At 35.2% G+C, this 25,855-nt stretch overlaps 1 protein-coding gene across 2 annotated transcripts in view; it reads right to left on the bottom strand.

Annotated features, from left to right (window-relative positions):
* Positions 1 to 25,855, bottom strand: part of OLFM3 (olfactomedin 3) — a 194,816-nt gene that overhangs the window by 164,587 nt on the left and 4,374 nt on the right. Inside the window, exon 2 of one of the 2 annotated variants that reach the window (XM_027579498.2) lies at positions 20,660 to 20,724. The exons of the other annotated variant lie outside the window; for it this stretch is intronic. Within the exon in view, the coding sequence (XP_027435299.1) occupies positions 20,660 to 20,662 (3 nt within the window). The 5' untranslated portion in view covers positions 20,663 to 20,724. The remainder of the gene's footprint in view (positions 1 to 20,659; positions 20,725 to 25,855) is intronic. 2 annotated transcript variants of the gene reach the window in all.

A 25,855-nucleotide genomic window follows, 5' to 3' on the forward strand; every position in this document is an offset into this window, starting at 1 on the left:
ATAGTACTTGCTTGCTTCTGCTGTTACCCCCAAGGCACTAAACCATCTCTTGTTGGTTCCCTTAACTTTCAAATCTTTTGGTAAATGAATCTTTAAAGTTCTTCATTTGAATCTGCCACCTGTTTCTTTCCAGGATTCTAATTGATAGGTATCCACTTACTAAAAGATAAAAGGCTTAGTTTCTGAGGAAATATTTTCAAGTGGTATACTGATCTGTGTGGGGAAAATGTAAAAGATGACTGAAGACCAATTAGTCTGAGCAAGAGAACAGAGACTATGTTCTGGCACTCTGTTTTATACTTAACAAAGTGTTTGGAATTCTTTACTGAGATTTTGGCTTGGCATTCTCTTATTTTCAGTTAACACGCTGATATGAGGGCTTAATTTTAGAAGATGAGCTTCTAAAATTTGAGGGATCTATGTATATTTCAAATACTGTTCCTTTTTTATTGTTAGACTCATTTTAGTTGAATATATTCCTTATATCTGACAATTGGATGAAATTCACATACAAAAATGAATATAAGTTCCAAAAGAAAAATGTTCTGAATGTTTACTATGGAGATTAAGGCAAATATGGTGATTTCATTAGCATTTTATTTCTCTACATCTCTGGCTGTTATTTCTCTGTCCTGTTTGTTAAGTAACTTCCACCAGTTCCTATTCATATTGGAGTTCCTCTAGGCTTACATTGACCTGTCTCTTTTTTATCTGCTATACTACTTCTTTTAGGATCTAATACACATTCACGATTTCAATAACTACCTGTATTCAAACTGCTCACTAATTTCCATTTGTTTATATCAGTGAGTTCTAATCCAACTTTCTACTGATGTCTACTTATAAATGTCTTCCCTATATATATGTATACACATATGTATTTATATATGTAATTTATTTATTTGAGATGAGTGAGAGCAAGAGAGAAAGCGAGCCAGCAAGAGAGAGAGCATGAGTGGGGGGGATGGACAGAGGGAGAGAGAGAAACAGGCTCCCCACTGAGCAAGGAGTCTGGGCGGGGGACTCTATCCCAGGAGCCTGGGATCATGAGTCCTGGGATCATGACCTGAGCCGAGGGCAGATGCTTAACCCACTGAACCATCCAGGTGCCCTGTTTTTGTTTTTGTTTTTTTATTTTATGTCTTCCCTATTTATAAAAGTCTGTAACAGTTTCCCATTTAATTTTGACTAATACCCAAATAGCATGACCTCTATGGTTGTATTTGATTTGCCTTCTACTTTCCTTTGTTAGAGTGCAGTCTAAGCTGATGTATCAAAAACACCAAAAATAGCTTAAGCAAGATAGCAGTTTATTTCTCCCTTATGTAGCAGTCATAGGTCAGTTGTCCAGGGCTATAGTGATAGAAAGTTCTCTAATTACTTACATACGGCTTTCATCTTTGGATCCTTGATAGTTGCTCAAGGTCCTGCCTTGACATTTGTACCATAATCGGTGGGAAAGGGAAAATGACAAGAGGACTAGAGAAATGCATACCATCCCCATTTTAAACACATGGCCTGGGAGTGGAATAACTTATTAGCAGAAAAAGAAGGTGTCTTGGGAATCCTGTTATAGAAGTTACACTAATGGGAGTTCAGATTCTGTTCCCACACTAGACTGTATTTTTCCATCCCGATACATCCTGAGTAATAGTGCTGATCTAAGTAAGCCTAACTCTTTTTCCTTTAGAGGTGTTTGGGTGGTTGCTGTGTGTCATTCATTCTTCACAGTACCCTTCCTTCAGCTCCCAGTATCCTCTTTTATTCTTTTCACTTTTACCACAGATCCTTTTCTTTAAAGGTTAGTTGCCTGTTGCTTTTGGATGAAACATATTTGGAAGCCCCTAAATTGTGTGTTTCAAGTTTCAGGAAGTCGGCTAGCCAGTTGGTTTATTTTGTTCATTTAACAGTAGTTGCATAATGCCTTGATTTCAACAAGGTAGAAAAAGGCAACAAAATCAGAGGTTGTCATCCTGTCTAGTTATTATGAGCCTGCATACTGGAAAGCATGACATATAACTTTATGTGATTCCACATATTTCAAGAGCCTCCTATTTCTATGAGTTCATACCTTCTCTGTCTACAGAATATGTTTGGCACCAGCTTCAGTAACCTTATGATTTTTTTTTTCACAATTACCTTACTCATACCCAGGAAAACACCACATCATAAATAATTATGCTACAAGGGATTTCCAAGTCATTTAATTGGAATGCAGAGAACAGAGCTTTCGTAGAAATGATGATCTTAGGTTTTAGGAAGCTTAGGTTTTTCTGACTAACACACAGTATTATATTAAATCCACAACATAGCTAATATATAGCACTAACTTCAATTCTGCATCTTTAGAGTAGGGTGCCATTGAGTAAAAGGAACTTAATGAGAGGAAAGAAGACTTTCTCTCTGATTGTTCAGGAAAGAATGGCTTTAGAACTCATTCCCCATTGGCATGTGTATCCCTGCTGTCTTAAGGCTACTATTTGGAAAAGGCAGAGGTAAAACTAACTCCTACTCCACTACTGAGTCCTCCCATTGCCTTCAAATTAGCTACTCCTCCAACATCGAATTGGGCCAATCTCTGAATAACCTCAGTCTGAAAGGGAGAATGCTATATGATTGAATAAACTCCACTAATGTGTGAACAGAAAGCAATAGCTAGCTCTGTAGCATTCTTGGAGATAATTGTAGTTTTCAAAGGATGATGACTTCATCATGAATTTCTTGATTAGTAGAATTATAGTAAGGATAACAAGGAAGTCAAGTGAAATCAGGAAGCAGAGAGACTAGAAATTTAAACTGGCAACACTCCTGCTTGAGGTAGCTCCATTGGGGCATTCCCTGCCTTTTTGTTGCTTCTCCTGCCTCTCCTTCAAGGTTTACAGATTCTCTGAGGTTTTCAGCTGCTCTCTTGGCATTAGTGAAAAAAGAGTGAGCAGCCTTCGTGTGGTAGGACTATCTTTATTATTTCATTTACTTGGCTTGTAAACTAGAGAAGCCATGTCTTACATTTTTTTATTATTCTCATGAAGGGCCAAGCACAATGACCTATTCAAAGAGGTACCCAATTAAGGGTTATGGAATAGTCAAAGTACTTAAGCTTTTTTCTTCACTTAAAGGATCCATTTCCTTTCTGACTTATTCAGACTTCACTAATATGCAGGCAATTCTAACATCTTAGATGGGATTTTCTATTTCTAGGTCCAGCAATCAGTAATGTCATATATGAGCATAAATCTTTTTTGGATTTGCCTTCTTATTGATTTTATTCCCCTTTGGGCTGTTTTTTTCTCTACATAGAATATGCCGTATAGAAGTCAGAGAAGAGGGTGTCAGTTTCAGAATGATGGTGAAAATAAGTGAGTCAGAGCCATGAAAAAATACTGGGACTAGAATAAAGGAAGTGGTATTTCTAGATGGAGAATTAAATAAAAATGGGAGCTTCTTGGGGTGCCTGGGTGGCTCAGTTGATTAAACTTCTAACTCTTGAGTTTAGCTCAGGTCATGATCTCAGGGTCCTGAGATCGAGCCCCATCTCAGGCTCTGCACTCCATGGGGAGTCTGCTTGAGATTCTTTCCTCTACCTCTCCCCTCTTCCTCCCCACACATGCTGTCTCTCTCTCCCTCTCAGATAAATAAAATAATCTTTTTAAAAAAATGGGAGCTTCTTATCCCTCTTAGTAAGTTAGCAAGGGAGGTCTGGGGGATTAGTGGACACCTGAGTTCCCTCAGGGTCTCCTCATGTGCCTTTCAGGCTGCAGGTTGCCATTTTGTCACAATTGACTCTTCATATATATATTTTTTTCATTTTAAGGTTTTTCTTGTTTTTTTTTTTTTTTACTTAAGGTATTAATCTAACAAATACTTGGGGTAGGGATTGGGGAGAATGGGGAGAAGACAATGTTTTGTCTAAACACTAGTCCCTATTAAAGAATTACTTCTTTCCTTTCTCTCTTCCATCTGTCGCTCCCGCTTTCCTCTTTCCTCCCTACCTGCTTCCTGTCAGGCATTTTGCCAGGCTCTGAGGATGTAAATAATGAACACAGGACACTGATTCACATCTTTAAGATTCTCACTTTCTAGTGGGGAAGCAAACACCAGCATAGGAAAATTATAATAAAATTAGCTTTTGTATAATTTTCCAAAATACAAAGGAAGAAAAGGAATTCCCCAAATTTTCTGCTAGAGTATGCTTCACACAGAGGAATAGTTTAAGTTGAAGACAGATAGGAATTTGCAAGGTAGAATAATTTGGGGAGGAGGTTATTCCCATCAGAAGGAATAACTTATGCATTTAAGTAGAAGGTGGCATTACATAAAATCACGTTTTGAATTTTAAAACACATTACTGCTTTGCATAATATGCAGGGTAGCTGAGTAATGGGAGATGAGCAATGTATAACCAGATGATGAAAGCTGTATGCAAGCAAAGGAGTTTAGATTTTCTTCTGAGATAATGAAAAGGTTTTCAAGGCTTTTGAGTAAGATTCTGAAATAATTACATTTTCAGCCATTGTCAGAAAGATTATGCTGAGAGCAGTGCTGAGGATGTACTAAGAAAACAAGAGTATGGGAGACAAGTAGGCATCAATTGTTCTGGTCCAGGTGAGAGGAAATGAGGTCCTGAGCTAGGGCAGCCATGGAAGAATTGGAGTGGAAGAGCAGATTTAAGTCAGATTAATGGTGCAGAAATGACAGGGATTGGTAATCACTTGAATGTGAGATTAAAGAGAGAGGGGGATTTGGGATAACTCTTGCATTAGGATTTAGGATGGCCCTAGGCTTTTCTTTTCAGCTGTATTCAGCCAAATGTGAAATGGCAATTTATACTGAAAACAGTTATGAAGACTTCAGAATGCTAGAACCTCATTTTCAAGTCACCCCCCATGCACCCCGTTTTGGCAAAATCATTTCCTTGTTGCTAATTAGAGAATAGCCACACTCACTGACAGACCTCTCATGTCCAGACTGCATTCTTAATAATTTACAAAGAGACAAAAATTCCAAAGTAAAGTTGTGATAACTTGAAGTAAAGCAAAACAACTTCTGCATTCCATTTAAATGGTTGTTGAATAAATGATTTAATTGGAGTATATGGTATTGTTTTCAATATTAAAATTATATTTGAGGTCCAATCAGACCAGCCTTTAGCATGACCCAGAGTTGTCCAGGATGATGCTATAGTTTAAGAATAGAGCTAGCAGAAAAATCTCAATTTGGTCAGATCATTTTTTATTTTTATTTTTTTCATTTATTATAAGGTAAGTTGTTAGGAGCATGAGGAATATTCCAAAGGGAAATACAGGAATAGCTTTCTTTTATGTAGTTTATATGCCAGTAGGATGATAATCTAATTTAGTTTTGCTTTAGGTATTTTAGATGTGTGTTTGTGTGTGCATACACTGCAAATGTGTGTGGGTTTCTAAACTTGACTTTAAGATAAATTTTAAAAAGTCAACTATTGAGTTCATAGTTCAGTAAATATTTTTAAAAGATTTTATTTATTTGAAAGAGAGCAAGAGAACTTGCACACAGGTGCATGCAAATGGGGTGGGGCGGAGGAGAGAGGGGGAGGGCAGAGGGGGAGGGAGAGGAAGAGGGAAAGAATCCCAAGCAGACTCTGTGTTGGGTTGAGCACAGAGCCTGATGCAGGACTCAATCTCACAACCCTGAGATCATGACCTGAACCAAAACCAAGAGCTGGTCGCTTAACTGACAGCCACCCAGGGGCCCCTAGCAAATTTTTTTAAATTGGATTTTTATCTCTGCAGATCTATAACAATGTGGCATAACTAGTATTTTTTAAGTTTATTGTTCAATTTGTTTCAAGTCCCTGACATTTAGTTTTATTGCTCTCATAGTCCTTTGAAAAAGTAATGGTGATATGGCACCTATTGTTCCTTGGGCAGATTGGGTGTTACTGTCTCACAGAGGACCATCCTGTGATATTTCCAGGAGGATATTTAAAACCTCAGTTTATATTGGAGATTGTGCCTTTTTAAGTATCAGACATCTTTATGATAATGTTGTAAGTTCCGCTATTCTTCATGTATTTCAATGGCAGAAACAGAATTAGTGCAATGATCTTGATATACAAAATGTATTCCTTTCTCCATTTGATGAGTATTTTTTTCCAGTGGATTATCTTTTCCAGTTGAAATGTTTATTATCTTTCGTTGGCTAATTCTTGAGATAGACTAAAGTCTAATGTTGGTCTGGATGTTATTCTGGAAAACATTTTAGGGTTGACTGAATCCAACCTCTTTAGTTTCAGATGAAGTCATTGAATTCCAGAGAGTTCATTGAGGGTATATTGTTTAGTCAACACTGGTGACCCGGGACTAGAACTTCAGTGCTCTGGGCCACAATCCAGTACTTTTGCTGTGTTGGGTCCTTGTTATGAAGGATCCACAACTGTTAGAAATAGGAAGGTCTACATTTTGTTTTACAAGCTTAATTATTTTCTAAAATCATCTCTATGCTGAAAAGTTGAGATCCCTCTCACTTGGAGAGAGCAAGCTGTTGCTTTACTGAATTTGGACTGTTTGTATCACAAAAAGTGGATTTATAGATGTATCACTCTTAGTTCATGCAACAACCACTTACTGAGAAGCTACTGTGTGCCTCCTCTGGGGCAATTGCAAAAATAAAGAAGGTCAAATTTCATCTCATGATGTTCATGAAGGAGTCTCACACAAACACAAATGACTTTAAAAGATTAGGCTGTTTAAATGTTATAGCAAAAATAAAAACAAATTTCTATGGTCCCATGGAAGAAAAAGAAAATTCTTTCCAGGCAGAGTGAAACTCTGAAGGGTCAATAGGTTTTAAGAGTTAAAGAGTAGAAATATTGGTCTTCAAAGCAAAATAAATATCACAAAGCAAAGAAATAGAGTCTCTAAAAGCATAGATGGTTTTGAATAGTACATCTTTTGATAAGGCTATGGCAGAAAGTGTCAAGGGACTAGAAAGAGAGATGAGGTGACAGTGTGGAGGATTTTACATGGAATGCTGCATTTTTTTTCTGAAGAAAATTCAGATTATTGAAGGTTTTGGTAACAGGAGCAGATGGAAAATAAACTTGCTTTGATTTAATGTTTTCCCAGGGCTTTTGAAATCACACAGCCTAAACTTTCCACTCTTACAAAAGACCCACTACAGTCTAAGGATTTTTGTTCACTTGCCAAATTCCTTTCTGCTCAGCTTCAAGACCCAGTTAATGTCACAGGTATACAATATTTTCTTGACTCTCTGATAGTGCTTCTCATTTCCATTAACTCACACAGGTTCTATACCACTACTAAAGAATTTAGTGCCTGGAACATGACAGGTGCTCAAAAAATATTTGACAAAATTAGTAGTTATTGCTTAGATATTTTCACCTGCTGAGTCTATGTTTTATGCTTCCTTATCAGTGACTAGTATTTTACTCATTAATGGTTTGTGAAATAAATTAGTGCATGAATGCATGATTTAAGAAGTCTTCTAAGGTTTTGGGTATTTCTCTATAAAATATATTTGCTTAAAATCAGTCTATTCATAGTTAACTAATTTTAGAAGCTGTAATTATACTGTTAATATTTTGGTATCATCCCCAGATCTCATGATTTTGGAGTTATAGAGGTAATGCCTAAAGGATTCTGACACCTCAGTTGCCCCAGTGGTACCCTTACTTTCTTTAGTTTTGGACATTTCATCAGGGTTACTCCCTCCATAATTTTATCTTTATGCCACTGTGGAGATATAAACTTCCTCTTACCCACATGATAAGGACCTATAATGTTCTGTGACTATTATTGTGCGTCTGTTGGGTTTTTTGATGCAGAGGTGCTGCTTTAATCTAACCCTGATGGGGTCAACTAATGCTACATAACTCTAATATCTCCTTATGTCTGTGCTTTGAGCCAGTCTTCTGACAGGCAATTTAAAAATGCATGTTATTTTGCTATTTATTTATCTATTGTTAATTTGGTCTGTTCCACAACTAGATTGTAAGCCCCATGAATCAGGGACTCTCCTAACGTGCTCTTGAAGCATGTTTTTTGAGATAAAATGGAAGATGGATAGAAAATGAAAAACATTCTATTTGTTCTACATGGTCCCTCATGGTTCCTTTCAAGAAGAAGAAATTCAGTAACAGAGCTTCATGTTATTGCTCTGGTTCATGTGGTTGATGGCACTTTTGATGATGTCAGAAAAGCTCTTACTCAGTCATCCGTACCGTGGGACTTGTCTACCGAGTTGATTATGACTTTACCATAACTGAGGGGAAGCCAGTATGAAGTTATCAATTAATGCTCTGTGGAGGGATGTACTTTGGAGATGAAAGTACTTTACAGATGAAAGCATGTGATTCTCCCTGTTCCACAGAAGCAAATTATTTCAATGATCTAAATTAACTCCATAATCAGGTTTCTTCCAGGCATAGTTACTATTTGGGGACAATGATGTGTGTATGTATGGATACTGCCACATAATATTTAGATTAACATTTAAAGTGGCACAGCAACATATCTACATAGTCCCATGGCCAGAAAGTAATTGTCAGGCTAAATCACATGTAAACTTTAAATTTTTAAGGTGAATTTAAGCTAATTATTTGTGCACTGAGGTTTTTACCTGCATGGAACCACAAGGAATATCCTTTGGACATTAAAGAATGTCCAAAAGTAAACACTTTTTAAAAAAGTTTTATTTTGTTTTTGAACTATGTCATTTTCCTATAGGTAGATGAGTTCACAAAAAGACTGAAATAATTTGCTTTGTTTCCTAAAGGAAACTTTTTTTTGGGGGGGTGGCTTTCTGACTTATATATGGCCAGTTTTTTTTTTTTCCCCAAAGCTATCAAAGTTTCTTGAGGATAAAAATAGCCCCCTTTCAGCCAGCAAAATGTCATTTGGAACTGCAAGTGACCATTGTCACATTGTCACAGAAAATGGAAACCACTTATTAATGCTTGCAACACAAATAACACAATGATTTCATAAGCGATTGCTATTTCCATACAGATGGAAATTATCAAAAAGAGATGGTAAAAGTAAGAGGAAAGCAGCAGAATGTGGTTCATTGCATAGAGGATACACCCTTCAGGAAAAAATATTTAGGAGAACACAAGAAGCAAATATGCATATACAGACAGTTGACAAAGGAGGGGAAAACAATATATAACAATGACAGAAAGAGCGTAAAAGAAAGCCATGTAGGAAGGAAAGTACAAGAGGCATGAGGAGCAAGATTTAAGAATTTGCTACAAGTTAACAAAAGAATAACTGTAGTTTAGTGGACATTATTTCAATGGGGCATTTTAAACTCTATGAAAAAGTAATAAGACAGGACAGAAAAAGACATATGATTAAGAGACAGAACTTCCCCAACACAAGGACACAATGCAATTTGTAATTAGTGATATGTGTTTGTTTAGCTTTTTCATTAGTTTTTTAAGATAAATTTATCTACTATATAATTAGATAATTTCCAGTTATTTTGTTTTGTGCTTAAATCCCACTTATGGAGCTCTGACCTGGTATTATTTGCAGGAGAATTAAATGTATCCAGGTGGATTGTAGTGACCATCTGGGTCATTGGAAGGATGCCCAGGAGTGGACAGACTACTATTGACTGTTAGCTGTACCCACGCCTTTCCCACTCTGTAAAAAGCTCAAATGGAGAGGGCTTACCTAATGAGTAACCTAAAAAGAGACAGTTACATGCATAAAAATACTAATACCAATAATATAATTAGCTATCAGGCTGTAACTGGTATTAGTATCTTTATTGTCCTCATCTGATTGTGTTTCAGATACTGCGAGAAAATATTATCTCATATATTTCCCCACAACAGTCTTATGAGATATGTTTCACTTTACGCTGAATCTATGTATCAGTAAAATGAGGTTTGTAGAAGTTAATTTCTCAAGGTTCCATAGATAATAAGTAGAAACTCGATCAAATTCAATTCCGTATCATGAATTTTTAACTACCATGCTATATTCCCTAAATTAAAAAATAATTTTTGAAGGCCTTATTATATGTTGGACTCCAAGAAGGATAACTTTTCCATCCTTCCCCTATTTATTGAGCATCTTAAAATCCTTTATGCACTTGTTAATAGATTTACTTGGCATAATATAAAATATACTTTATTAGGAACTATATAATGAAGAAGAGGGAGCTATTGCAGTACACATCCCTATTTCGTGGACAGTCTGGCTTAACATATTGGTATATTCCCAAACAACCTTCCCTGAATTATTTGCTCTCAACAATGCTTTCAATAAAAATTGGGTAATAGTAAACTAGAAATTTTACTCCTTGGAAATCTCAATGGTAGTTATACAAACTATGTGTTTTAACAACTGTGCTAGTGGTAGAATTAACACGCTTTAATAAAATGGAAGAGTCCAAAATGATTAGTAATTAAATAATATTCATTTGGGGGTTTCAATCAATCTTTTCCTCATTCTCAACATTCTCACTTTAACAGTTGGGAAAAGTTCTCAGATGATCCAGTGATTGATTTTATTCTATTCTGACATCTTTCATTAATCTTCGAGTTGAGATATTTTATTTTGCTAAAGAGCTGGACCACGGTCAACTGAAATTTAGATCTGTTTGTATTTCTCATTTTCTTGAACACGTACTATGATTCTGGATAAATACCAAATGGGACATGCATACAAAAAGGAGCATAGAAAATTGGAACAAACTAAAATCAGAGCATGTGGGGGACCTGAATGAACATGTGCTTAGCAAAGATTTGTTAAATTGAAATACCATACATCCCAGAATTGGAAGAGGCTTTAGGGGGCATTTGTTCAATTCTATCTTACTTTCTGCAAAAGAATTTCGACACAACAAGCAGTGTTCAAGAGATGAGAGATGATCTGTAAGTGAGTAAAGATAGAACCTATAAAATTGCCATTCCCCATTTGTTAATCCTATGGCAAATCACTGGTTATCATCTGTTTTTTTTTAAATAATTGTACTCTTGATTTATTCCCACAGGCATAGCCTTTTCTATTTTGAAGGGTCTTTGTTACTTTCTTTTTTTTCCTTTTGTTCTCCCAAATATAAACACGTTCACACCACTGTTTGAAAAGATAATCTAAAAAAATTAAACTTTATGAGAATGGGGCCAGGAGCAGGTAGAGTTTCTGAAAAGCACAGATATCTTTACTTTTTTCATAAGATATATTTGGAATCGTGTAAAATTGGATAAAGTGAACTGAATGAGTAATGCCAGGTTATTACGTTAGTTAAGAAGTAGGACATATAGCACAAGCAATGTTTTTGAACACGAATTACTGAAAAATAAACTGCCATTCATTTACTACTTACTAAATGCTAGACAGTGGACTTGGTGCTTCAAAATGCTATTTAACCCTCATGTAGTCCCATGAGAGAGGTATTATTTCTCTATTATATTACCGAGAAATGTGTGATTTAGAGAGAAGTAACATGCTTCAATTATGGCACATAATTTCTTAAAATTTCAATCAAGAAATGTTATTTACTGCAATTTCCCATCATTTGGACCATATAGTAACTGTGATAGAGGTTAAAAATAGTGTTTTCTTTGCATCAAAGGAAAAAAAGGCAGAAAAGCAAGGAAGATAGGAAATAAGCTTTTTTAAAATTTTTTTATTGTTATGTTAATCACCATATATTATATCATTTAGTTTTTGATGCAGGAAATAAGCTTTTTTATTATAAACAGGATTTTGATGGGGAATTTAAATCACCCATGCTCGTTTAATTGATAGGATGATTTGAAAGTGATCTCATCTCTTTTTTCAGTGAGTTCTAAAGCTTTCTATTAGGCAACAGTTCAAATAAAATTTATAGGACTAACTTAGATTATTATGTGAATTGGAAATAAGCCGCATTTAAAAATATTTTGTAATTCAAGCTGTTCACTTACTTCTATAATTAATGTATTACGTTTTGATTGTTGAGGTTTTACTTCAGTAGTTGCCAGATGAAACTTTCCCTCCTTCACATACAAGTTACACATATGCACAAATACATCGGCACATTTTAATTTTTCTATTTCCCCGATTCTTATTTCAACATTGTTATATTACCTTACAATTCCTTTTACTCTATTGTAATGTTACCTTGTAGCAAGAAAATGAGAATGTCACATAGATCTTTTTTGTTTTGTTTTGCTTGCTTTAGTCACATAAAATTAAACTTTTTTCTTCTGTTTGTTGGATAATTAGAAAGACCTTGTATAATAGATTGAAGGACATATGTGAGCCATGTCCCCTTTAGACATATGTTAGAGCAGAAATAAATTGCTAAATATAACAAACTACAAATTTCTTTCCATTAATGTAGTACACTGAAATAAGATTTTATTTTGGTCTCAGGATTTGTGGAAGAAACAAAAGTGAACCCAGTTTTCTTGTATGTGTTTGTTGGGACTGTTACAATATGTTCTCATGGATATGGGAAAATTGCTAATTGGAACTGATATCCTCCATATCAGTCAGCAATACAACTTTCTTGTATTGCTTTAAAAATGTTCCAAGGAAATTTTCAGGGTAGAGGTTTGGCCCAATATGGTTAAAATATACAATTCCACTGGCTGGCAGCTCTGCCTGTCTTTCCTGGTTACATCATATCAACTTCTAAAACTCAATGGATGAGTCTTCCCTTGAGTATGATGTGACATCTAAGATAAATCTGGCCCAAAGTGAGGGGGAAAGGAGTGATACATCTTTTCACTTTCTATAATACTCTGTATTGAATGCCCTTCAACTAGTTTATGGCTTTGTACATTTTCCACATCAAGAGAGATTTGGGCTGGCTAAACTTCTTCATAGACTCAGTGAAAAAAATAACTAGTTCCTGGGGAAAACTCAGACTTGTCTTTCAATGTACATGAAAGATTCTTTATCGATTTAATGCAGACAGCAACATGTGAGAAACTCACAATCATTAGTGGCATCCCCTCATGTCTACTCTCTTCTCTGAAAATTTCTTCACCTTTTTACTTTTATTGAAATCTGGTTCTCTCCTGAGAAGATAGCTGCCTCTAAGGCACTCCCAAGCCCTTTGCCACACTCCTCTATCACAGCCTGACAGTGGAAAACTGTCCTCTTTGCACCTAATTGCAGTTTTCAGGACATTATTCTTTTCTTCTTTCTACCAATAACCCATCATCACTCTCAGCTGATGACCATGCTTTCTATTTCACTGAGAAGATGAAAGCAATTACAAGAGAACTTCCATGTGTCTGCACTCCCCTATCTAAACTACAAATAGCATTAGTACACATACTTTGTCTTCCCACCTGTTCCCATAGAAGAATTCTCTGTGATCCTATTTAAAACCATTCATGATTATTTGTGATTATTATCAGCATTATAATGTGGTGTTATTTCTTCCATTTTAGACATCAACAAAACCAAACATGTCTGATGCCATATCCTCCTAAGTTTACCCCATTTCTCTTCTCTTCATGGCAGAACTCCTCAGAAGTCTTGTTTATATCTATTTGTTATCCATTATTTCTTCTTCCTTTATATTTTATTGAATCCATTAAGATGAGGATTTGCCACAATCGGTGTACTGAATCCACTTATCAATCTCACCAGTGATTCCATTTCTAAAGACGATTCATTTTCAATTTTCATATTACTTGGCCCATTTAGAGTGTATGATAATTTAATAGTTTAATAAATTTTTCTCCTTGAGACATTTCATTCACATTATTTTCAGGACAGTATCTTTTCCAAGTTTTCCTCCTGTCTCATAGATTCTCTCTCAGTCTCTATTATTGGTTTTCCCTCAGCTTTTTGCCTTTCAGTATTTGAAGCATAGTGTTCAGGCCACTTCTCTTGCTGATCCCCTCCAGTTTTATGGGCTTGAGTACTATCTACATACTAATGATTCTCAAAATGATATATTTAGTTCAGACCTCTCCACTGAGCTCTAAATACCAACTGCCTACTCAACAATACCACTTGGGTGTCTAATAGACATTTCAAACTTAGAAACTCTAAAATATAACTCCTGATCTCCTCTCCCAGTGTGTTCTGCATCTTGAGAGACATACTTCCTTCCAAGTTGTTCAAGCCAAAAAACTTCCATTGCCAGTTTTCAACTGATTGAATAAATTCTGTTAGCTACCACCACTAATTTAATTTTTTTATACCACCTGACGTCTCTGCTTCTCTTATCACCAGAAGTAAAATAATATGTCACATCTGTGCTCAAAACACAGTATCTTCCCATCCATCAGACTCCTTCAAACCACTTACAGGAATCTACATGATCTCCCCCACACCCAGCTAAATTGTCCATGTCGTTTCCTGTTAGTTTCCTTTTTGTTCACTTCACTTGTTCACTAGCCTCCTTGCCTTTTCTCAAACCTGCCACTTGTGTGCTCTTACTTTTTCAATTTGTACTTAAAATTTTTTTTTGTTCTTGGGACTCTCTTTTGCCAGATATCTACATCGCTTACTCCCTCACCTTCATGTCTCTGCTCAAGTATCAGGTTTACTGTGGGACCTATTCTGTTTGTTTCTACCTTATAACATGCCACTGCCTCTTACTCGTCTTTATTTTCCTTCCACATAATGTGTTATCATGTGACATACACTTTGCTTATTTGTTTGTTGTTTATTTTAGTTATATTTTAGGCATTATGAGGGCAGAGACTTTTGTTTCATTGGTCATTGCTGTATCCTTAGATTCCAGTTAATGCTAGGTGCATAAGCAGACATTCTAAAAATGCATTGAAAATCTTCCACTATAAGTCCCTGGTGATGCAAAGGCCATGTTATTGGTGACTGGCTCCAAACTTCCATAGCAGGCTTACCCTAGTTATTTTGGTATTTTGTTGCAACACGGCTATCAGTTTTACATTGTTTAAACTTTTCTTCTCCAACTTTTAACATTATGATGGGGTTTTATTGTGTTTTTTTTTGAATGAATAGAAAAAAGGAAGGAAGAAAATAAGTAAAGAAGGAAGGAAGGAAAAGGAAAAATAAAAGTGAAAGAAATTCCAATATGAAAAACCTTTGCATGATGAAAAAAGCTGGTTAATAGACTTTGAAATCAATATGCAACCTGACTAAAAGTTTTAGGTGATGTCAAACTGCAAGCCAATTTGACCAAGCCAGAATCATCTTATAACTAGATGAGAATATAGTAGAAGATCATTTGCGTGGGTGTGTGTGTGTGTGTGTGTGTGTGTGTGTTTGTGTGTGTGTGTGTGTGTGGAGGGCTATCTTGACAGCAGACTTGTTATAAAAAGATTTACAATAGTTTTAATTATTGAGTAATAATAATTTTCATGTATGATTGTGGTGATGCAATCCACAGTGCACAAGGAACCTCCAGATACAGTTTATAGGGGAGCCTAATCAGCATGATATGGATGAGGTAGGGACAGACAATCACAATGAAATCATAGTGATCTTGGGGTAAGATGTGTTGGGATTCTTCTCAGTAACTTATGTTTTGATGATTAAAATAGGTAAATGTTACAAAGCTAACTAGCTAGGTAGATAGAGATGAGATTGGATAGAAAGAGATAAAATAGAGACACCTAGATATATAACTATATAGACAATTTTTTAATGTTATTATTATGTCAGGTAATTTTATGTGTCAACTTGACTGAGCCATGGTATGCCCAGATATTTGGTCAAGCATTACCTTGAATGTCTCTGTGACAGTGTTTCTGGATGACATTAACAGTTGAATTGGTATATTGAGTAAAGCAGATTCCTCTCCCTAGTGTAGGTGGGCCTCACCCAAACAGCTGGAGTCCTGAATAGAAATAAAAGCCTTAGTAAAAGAAAATTTCTTCTGCCTAACTGCCTTTGAGCTGGGACATTGATTTTTTCCCCCTACCTTTGAACTCCAACTGAAACACTGGCTCTTTCTAGGTCTTTAGCTTGCAGGCTTTTGGATTGGAACTACACCATGGGCTCTCCTGGGTCTCCAGCTTGCTGACTACAGATCTGGGGAAATATCCATCACATCAGCCAATTCCTCATAATCAATATTTTTATATATTATGTATGATATATATTCATATATATATGCGTGCACATGAGCATGCGCACACACACACACCCCCTACACATCCTGTTGGTTTTGTTTCTCTGGATTACTCTAACTAACACAACTACACTGTGTTTTATTTATTTGTTTTGGGCTAAGGTAATTAAAGTCCAGAAATATGTTTAAATTTGGTACAGATCAAATCTTGGACCCTTTCAGTAATCATTTTTCTACCATTTTAATGCTACCAATAGCTCTCTTTTTCATCAACTTCTTCTACTTCTCATAAAATTAGTAGTAAAAGAACTTCAGTCATGTTGAAAGTTATAAAGTGTTTCACATGCTCTTTTATATCTCTGAGACTTCATATGGGCTGTTGCCTTTTAATGGAATACCCCTTTCTTCCTTCATTGTCTTGCTGATCTTCCTTTAAGCATCACTTCCCCCAGGAAATTTTCTCTTATACTTAACCTGCTGTAGATGTTCATTCTCTATCCCCTACTTATGTCCTACACAAGTGTCTGTTATAGGACATATCATACAATACTACGATTATTAGCATATCTGATTGAGTTCTCTGGTAGAAAATATTAAGGGCTTTTTGAGAGTAGTAACTATATACCTTTTAAAAAATTATTTTATCTCCAATTCCTACAGTATTGCCAGGCATGAGTATTTGTTGAAAAATTATCCTAATATGAATGTAATATGAATGTAACATATTAATTAAGATCATTGAGAGTCATTAATTTCTGGTCTAATTGTTTTCTTCACTTTGCAAATTTTCCTAAAGCTAAAAACAAATCCCAGTTATTTAAAATTAAATAAGCAAACTCAACAACACAATTTTCTTCTTCAACTGCACATAAAAGGGATGGGTCTTGCTTATTCTTTGTGGAATATCATTAAGCAATCATCGTGTTTGACCATGCCTTTATTGCATAACATGCATTAGTTCTTTAAACAAAATTGCTTTCATCTGAAGACATGCAGTGCCTTTGTTAGATCAAATTTGACTGATGAAAAGAAGGAGCTGTCTTCATCATTTTACTAAATCATTGGTAGCCAATTTATTTGCATTTTCACTGTAGATGACAAATCCAGTATAAAGAATGTGGCATCAAATGCTTTTAAGATCCTAGGCTGGCAAAGAAATGAAATGACAACCACTTAGTTCTTAGATTGAGAGTGAGATTCTATAGGCAGATTTTACCTAACAACAACAACTGAACGACTCACTTGTATCTTATAAATGTCAGCTAGGGAACACAGTTACCTACCATGTAATTAAATTAAGGTTATGTATAATCTAATTAGTCTTCTTTAGAAGCAATTTTTCATTTCTGTATTATCTAACTTTAATTTTTAGAACTCACTGTAATTTCACATCCATTGTTTCTCTAACGTTAATATTCACAGTCTATAGTGCTAGACTATGGCATTATTTGGCTGACTTAACGTTTCATGTTTACGTAGTAATTACTGTCATCTAGACTCAGGGTATTAGTTTCCTGTTGCTGCTATAAGAGATTACCCTAAATTTAGCTATAGGAGATTACCTAAAACATAAGTTTGGTGTCTTACAGTTCTAGAGAGCAGAAATATGAAATAAGTTCTCCGAGGTTAAAATCAAAGTGTTAGCAAGGCTGTACTCCTTGTTGGAGTCTATAGAGAAACATCCGTTTTCTTGGCTGTCCAACTTCTAGAGGCAGCACACATTCCTTGGCTTTTGGCCCCTTCTTCCATCTTTAAAGTGACTCCCTCCAATCTCTGTTCTGTCATCCTCTCTTCTTTTTCTAATTCTAAGCATCCAGGCATCCTCTTATAAGGTCCTTTTTTATTACATTGGGTCCATTAGAAAATCTAGGACAATTTTCCCATCTCAAAATTTTTAATTTAGTCACATTTGGCTGAGTAATGTAGCATATTCACAGTTTCTGGGGATTAGGATGTGAACATCATTGAGGGGACATTATTCTGTCTACCACAGTCCATATACATTTTTTCTTATTGTATTTAGCAATAATAAATCATAATTCAGTAGTAGCGAATATCATTGGAAGTCACAACTTGATTTAAAAAGAAACTTTGTAATTATTTTTTGATTAAAAATAATCCAGTCCCTTGAATACTGTCCCACTCCCCAATAATAGAAACATATTGACAGAAACTAGCTAACCATCCTTCAGTTATGTTATAGAGATGATTCCTTTATGCAAAAATGAAATAGGTGGTCTCTCTATTTCTTGTAACTCTCAGAGTCTCTTTTGTTTTAACTACTGTCAGATAAAGACAGTAGAAACACAATGTCCTTCACTCATTTATTTTTCATCGAATCTTCAAAAGCTAATAACAAGGAAGGATACAAAATAAAGATTAAATATTCTGTAATGCTTGAGATGTGAAATAAACTTATATATTTTACATTTATTTTTGTGTCACTGTGTATATGAGTAAGTTGCCATATTTTCTTGATGATATGATGATATTAACTTTGATTTTCAGCAGTAAAGTAAAAGAGACCTAGGTTTTACCTTTAATTTTAACAATTTGAGAGTCTATGAGCAGAAGGGAGGGTGAAAGAATGATGAGCTACATTTATGAGAGATGAATGTGCCCCATTTTAGGAGGACCTACCCATAAAAAAGAGCATTTGACTCAACATCTTCATTTTGTACATGAGGAAATGAAAACGAAAAAAATTTAATGAGCTGTCCCAAAGCCATACAACTAGACAGTTGCAGAACTGATAATAGGCCCCAGCTTTTTTAATTCCTAATTTAGTAATCTGTCTATAACACCATGAACTTTCCAATATCCTAATTATTATATAATTTGCTTTGATTTGGTATGGTTCCTCTCTTCCTTTATTTTCATTTTATATGTTAAATTAATATTAATTATGTTGAGTCCCTTGAGAGGTATCTTTTCCAAAAGAAAGATTACAAATGGACAAAATACAATCACCTTTCTATTGCCTTTCTCTTTGCAAAGGTAAGATGCAAGAAAGAAAAAAGAAATTAAGGAAGTTTTCACTGCCTTTTCCTTCCATTTCTTTTTACTAAGAGATATTAAAGTTTAGTTGAACTAAATTAGAGACTTCGTTCTGAAAGTGAATGCCAACAGTAAGAAAATGGTAACCAGTTCTCAGATTAATGAATGCAATCATTCTGTGTGTGTAGGGGGGGCAGTAAACCACTTGAAATACTTAAATACATGTTGGCAGATGAACACATCATCTGTAAAAGCCCCAATCTATGCCAGTGTGTAAACAAATACTTACCTTCTCTCAACCCTTCTTTTTCTTTTAGATTTATATGAATGTATCCACCTCTATGTCACATATAAGCTCACTTATAATTTTATCACTTCTTACAGTCTTAATCCATTTTATTTTAGGCCATATATTTAGAGTTGGAGTCTTTATTTGCTTTTTGACAGGAAAGTCATGATGCTTTGGTACTAATAAGGGCACCATGTATAAATTATTGATTGATCCTATCCATTTGATTCCTTACTCTCACATATCTTATGCACAGTTTTGAGTCATTACAATAGCTACTTTTTTGGCATGAGCTTCATAACTCTCCATACATTTCCTCCTACTTGCATATGGCAATCAAACTAGAGTTATTTTACTCTCTGACTTTGTCGAGCAGTTACCTTTTTGTAAAGAGTAGAATATATCTGTAGTACAATATAAATAGTAAATGATAAGTATAATCAAAAGTCTTCAGTGGGTGTTGAGCCAGATAATATTTCTATTTATTTAGTACTACAATGATATGCACTAAGATGTAGAGATCATGCCACAAAACATATGTAGGTGTAAAAATACTTACCATTGGTACTAATTCCAGATAAATAATTCCCTAAGTAGCCATAAACATAGATCATTCCCAGAAGTGGTGATGTCTTTCGTAAGTTAATATTTCACCCATGACATTTTGGTGCCAGTGAATCAACATTTCCAATACTGATTCTCTGTTTGAAGAACTCCTGCCATCTGGAATTGGTCCCTCTAGTAATGCTATTTAAATCATCATGGGATAATGCTTCTTAATCACCTTCAACTTAGTTGGAAAAATAAAAGGGATCATCTATTCAATTTAGACATTCCCTTTGGGGTTATCTAGATAACTGTTTGTTTGTGCTGTTAGGATAATTTATTACTGACATTTCTTTTCGGAGCATTTTAGCCTACAAAGTTAATAATGAAAATATTGAATTTCTGATGATATTTAGAAGTTACAATTCAGATGATTTTTTAACTCCACTCTACCTATATTTGCTCTTAATCATTTAATATTATTTTGTATCATGGTGTTTTACTCATTTAGAAATGTAATACAAATATGGAGGCAATATTACTTTTCTTTATATGGTACTATTATAAGAATGTATAGTAAGAGAATAATTTTAAGAGAATATTTTAGATTCTTAAAAAAATAATGGAGTCCCTAAAAAGAGATGGAGAAATATCAATAATATACTAATTTATCGGCTAAGCTAAGACATTACATAAAATAAAGTTAGTCAAGACATAGGTACACATTCATAAACTGTTCAGACTTATAAACATATGCAAATAAAATGGATGCTTATACATACACCAAGGAATAAGAAGATGTACTATCATTACCATCAAGTATCAGGAAACACAGCAGGTTATTCTCAAGTGTATTAAGGTTGTAGCATCCCAGAGAGCTATGAAAAGTCAAAAATAGCACTAAGGATGGTGAGGTAGGACAGGAAATTAACCAAAACTGTAAAAAGACATAATATTGCAGCATCCTTTAAGATAAACAACCTGATATAAGAGGTCTAAGCCCTTGAAAAGATTATTAAAATTATCTTACTTCCCTGCCCCTATCTTTTCTGGTGACAGCATGGGCCCTAAACACATATTATATTTAACCCAGGATTTTGTTTTTTTAGGTGTGCCTTGACTTATTTTTTTCTTCATCTATTCATTTGTTCATTCAACAAATACTTGTTAAATATTTTATCTGAATAGACACTGTGCTAGTTGCCGGATGGAAAAAGATAATGACTAAGACACAGCCTGCTCTCAGTTACCTTATAGTTTAGTAGGGGAGACACAATACAGTAAATATCCAATTGGGAAAAAAAAAGTGGAAAGTGTAATAAAAGTGATTAGAAATGGAGGGCAATAGAAGAGAGCAAATTTTGGGGGAAAGAAATCCAACTCAGTGTGTTCATTGAACACGTGTTCTGTGTCAGAGACAGTGCTAGTGGCTATAAATGCAAAGATGAATAAAACATGATTCTTTTCTTATAGGAGTTCTTAGTTTATCAGGATTACCTCTTCCTGGGGTATGAGGAGTGTTAAGGAAGGATTTATGGAAGAAGTGACATTTGAGTTGCATCTTAAAATATAGGTAAAATTTTGACATATGGAGAAGAGGGAAGGAGCTTTCCAAGGAGAGGAAAAAGCAGGAACACAACAGCATCTGTGATCCTCTTTCTGAACTTATTTTTATTCTTCTGAAGGCTTGGTATAAGAATGACAGAAGGCATAGCTTTGTGATACATACTTTAGAACACCTTGTTTTTAAAACATAAAAAATAAATGTTTTTAGAAAACTCTGTTTTTTTATTCCAAGAATATTTTTGAGTATTTTTATTAGCACCGTTCAAATTAGTGGCAGTCTTAATAGAGATGGTCTTACACTGTTCCTATATTTTGGAACCCCCTCTCCCCAAATGGGTTTGCCACCTCTTGTAGCAAGGAACAGAAATAAGTTAAATCTCACTATAGAATGGTGTTCAAATATTTCTGAAATAATATATTTCTTAAATATTAGTTTTTTATGATTAGGGTCTACCCTAAAAGTTATATAGTTGTCCTTATCTATTTTTACCCTTTATATTATTTACATGGGTTGAACTGAGAAAAGAAAGAATCAGTTCATGAGTTACTCAGGTGGACTTGCTTTTGGATGAGTAACATTAGAAGAAATATTGTTAAGTGGCTAATTACGGGTCAGGTCTTTTCAAGCACTTTGTAAAAGTCTCTGTTAAGAAGAGCAGGAAACCCGGTATAAACGGACGGGAAAAACAATCCAAGAGAAAAGAGCAGAGAAATTATGTTCATAAAGTTGTCATTTCTCCATGACTGCTATGTTCTGAATGTGTCTTCCCTGCCTAAACTGTTGATATCCTATTGCCCAATGTGATGGTGTTAGGAGGTAGGGGCTTTGGGAAGTGATTAGGTCATCAAGGGAGAACCTTCATTGAATGAGATTAGTGCCCTTATAAAAAGAGATTCCAGGGACCCCTGGGTGGCCCAGTTGGTTGGGTGTCTGCCTTCGACTCGGGTCATGATCCTGGGGTCCTGGGATCGAGTTCCTCATTGGGCTCCTTGCTGGGTGGGGAGCCTGCTTCTCCTTCTGCCTGCTCTTCCTGCTGCTCCCCCTGCTTGTGCTCTCTAAATAAAATCTTAAAAAAAAAAGAGAGAGAGATTCCAGAGAGCTCCCTAGCCCCTACTACATGTGAAAGCACAGTGGGAAGGAACCAGCTATGAACCAGGAAAAGGACCCTTACCAAAATCTGACCATGCTGGTGCCTTGATCTTGGACTTCCCATCTTCCAGAACTATGAGCAATAAATTTCTGTTGTTAATAAACTACCCAGTCTGTGGTATTTTGTTATTGCAGCCTGAAAGGACCAAGACAATGACTTTCTGCCCTGAACATTTTTAGACTGAGTAGCTTGAGAAAATCCCTTTCTAAAACTTCTTTCTTTAGTATTTTTAAAACAGAGGGAGGATTTAAACTACTGTATCATTGGTATACTTTGCAAAGACAGAAGAAGCCTACACTTTTTATGCTGGTCAAAAAAGCAGTTTTATCTGTTGATAGATCTTTGTTTAAATATATCCATCCTCTCTGTGATCCACTCTCCATGATTAGTTTAAAAGCTCTTTTCTGGGTGTAGTTTGGCTCTGATATTATGGAACCACTCTGCAAGTCTTGTATTTTTTTGTAACAACTTTGTAAGCAGTGCCTTTTGGGATATAAGGATGATGTAAATTTTCAAGGTGATATTTTGAAATTGGAGCTTTGACCAAAACTATGGGCTGATTCTGAGAAATTCAGCTGATTATATAAAAATACAACATTCACTTTTCTGAAAGCTGAGAAGGAATGGCAAAGAAAAAAGGGGCATGAGAGGCCCTTTTCTATTATGATCTTAATATATGGTACAAAACAGACTTTAGATCTGGTTATAGATTGATGTTATAAAATATTTCTATAGGAACTTATGGTTTTATATACAAATGATTTATAGATATAAATGATATATAATTAATAATGATATAAATTCTATTGCTATTCAATCTATTCCATAGTTAAGAAAACTGAGCTTCAGAGGGGTTAAGTGTCTTACTGAAATGTTGCACAGTTAGGCCTTAAAACCATGATTTCATGTCCAGCTTGCCCTTTTACATTGAATTAATTTGGCATACAACTTAAAAAATTATATTGGAAAATTACCATGATAATACTAGTTTTATAGAAAATCTCCTTCAAGGCTTTTAATTGGTAAGTGACATAAACTAAGTAAATGGATGACTAATTTCATGATCATATTTTAGATTTAAAACTGGGATCTAGGTAGCAAATGTTTAGATAATTTTTTATGTTACTTTAATATTTTAATGCCACTGTGAAATCATGTGTTCATATATATGCACATATACACATTCGCACAAATGCACAGATGATCCCAAAGACTCATTGTCATCTCACCTAACGTATGAAGACAGCTGTCTGGTTTTGTATCTTCTCTATTAATTTCACTGATGCCAATTTATTTAAGGTAAAATGTGACTAATACTTCAGTAAATCAAATGCCAAGTCTTAAGCTTCATCCAGTCTCATTTTTTCTTTATATATTTTGTTAGTACAAAAATTGAGGTTTTTCTAGTGATTGCAAGTCTAAAATCCTTAAGGATGTTCCTGCTTGGGAAGAGTCAGCAATGAATATGCAGGACCTTTTATAATTAGCTGTCCCAAATACCTCCGACATTTCCTCATCACACTAGCAATTCCCTTCATATGAGAAATAAGTTTTTACTCTGCTTTTCACTAGAGAATTTTTCATTAAATAAAAGACTTAGAGATGAAGCAAGAAACATGTTGTTTTTCAGATCCACTCACGGTCTTGTCAAAGTTTGATGGGTAAATGATTAGAAGCCTGAGTACAGGGATCATGAGTGTGGAGACAGGAGGGAAGGAGAGGATGGTATGTGACAAAGTAGAAAACTGAAGGCTTTATTGAATGCCAAACACAGAAGATAAAAACTTCATGATTATCTAGACAGGCTGATCCCCAGATCTCACAAAGTTTATGACCTTAGAAGATATACCCTACAAAATGATTTGCTAATTTTTTTTAAAGATTTTATTTATTTATTCATGAGAGACAGAATGAGAGAAAGAGAGAGAGGCAGAGGGAGAAGCAGGTTCCCTGCTGAGGAGGGAGCCCGCCGTGAGACTCAATCTCAGGATCCTGGGATCATGACCTGAGCCGAAGGCAGACGCTTAACCATCTGAGCCACCCAGACGCCCGATTTGCTAATTTTTAATGAATGGTCAAATATGATTAAATAAAGTATCATGGGCTGTGTGGGCTGCTGTAACAAAGTTCTCCACTGAGTGGCTTATAAACAGATATTTATTTCTCACAATTCTGGAGGCTGGAAGTTTAAGATCTGGGTGCCAGCATGGTCAGGTGGGGGCCCTATTCCAGGTTGTAGACTTCTTTTTGTATCCTCACATGGTGGAAAGAATAAGCTTTCTCTCTGGGGCCTCTAATATCAGGGCCGTAATCTCATTTATGAAGGCTCCATCTTCAGGACCTAATTACCTCCCCAACGCCTCATATTGTAATACCTTTACCTTGGGCATTAGCTTTCAACAGATGAATAGGGTTGGGGGGTTGGGGGCCCACAAACATGCAAAGCATAGCATGGAAAAATTGTAGAGTTTAACAAAGAAGTTTAAGAACATGTAGGCTTCACATTTTACAGGTGGAAGCACAGCTTCCTCAATGCTATTCTCATATATACATGTACATATATATATGCATAAATACACACATATGTATAATGGCAAAGTAGGGATGGAAAATAAAAGACCCTGAATCCTGCCCCTTTTGGTTCTCACTTTTGTGCCGCTTTCCCTCCCAACAGAGAACCTGTCAATCATCGCAATAGTCATTTTTGAAGAGAGTAATTGCAAAATTACATGGGATAGAATTTTAAAAGAAAAATAAACAAAAACAGTACAATATTAACCTTTTTAAATTGCCAAAGAGTGAGAAAGAATATTTACTTTCTCTAAAATAAGAATTTAATTGGGTAAAGGAGGATGGGATAAAATCAGAGTAAGAAAGTAATTTGTTCTTTCAAAACATGGCTGGGCTGCGTTGAACTTTTCACTTTTTGCCGTATCAGGGTTTACAGAAAGGAATTACAGGTTTTGCTGAATGCCATTGATCCGTTTTCTGTGCTAATTTGAGTTGGTCCTGTTGTATAGAGGGTGTGTCTAGCATACAGGAGTTACAGGAGAAGATAGATTTTTAAGGTGAATTTTACAACAAATTTATCTCAGCTTATTTCTCTTGCGCTTTTGCTTTCTTTAATTTCATTTAAAAGTTGAAAGAACAAGAACTTTAATTAGATTTATGTACAAAGGCCACCATACCCCAATTTAGGTCCTTGATGATTTTCTTTGGCAATACCAAAATGCAAAGGCACGTATACCTGGTGTATTACATTATGAAGTATTAAAAATATAATGATTGAAAT

The sequence above is a fragment of the Zalophus californianus genome, chromosome 4, assembly GCF_009762305.2.
Source record: "Zalophus californianus isolate mZalCal1 chromosome 4, mZalCal1.pri.v2, whole genome shotgun sequence".
Classification (NCBI taxonomy): domain Eukaryota; kingdom Metazoa; phylum Chordata; class Mammalia; order Carnivora; family Otariidae; genus Zalophus; species Zalophus californianus.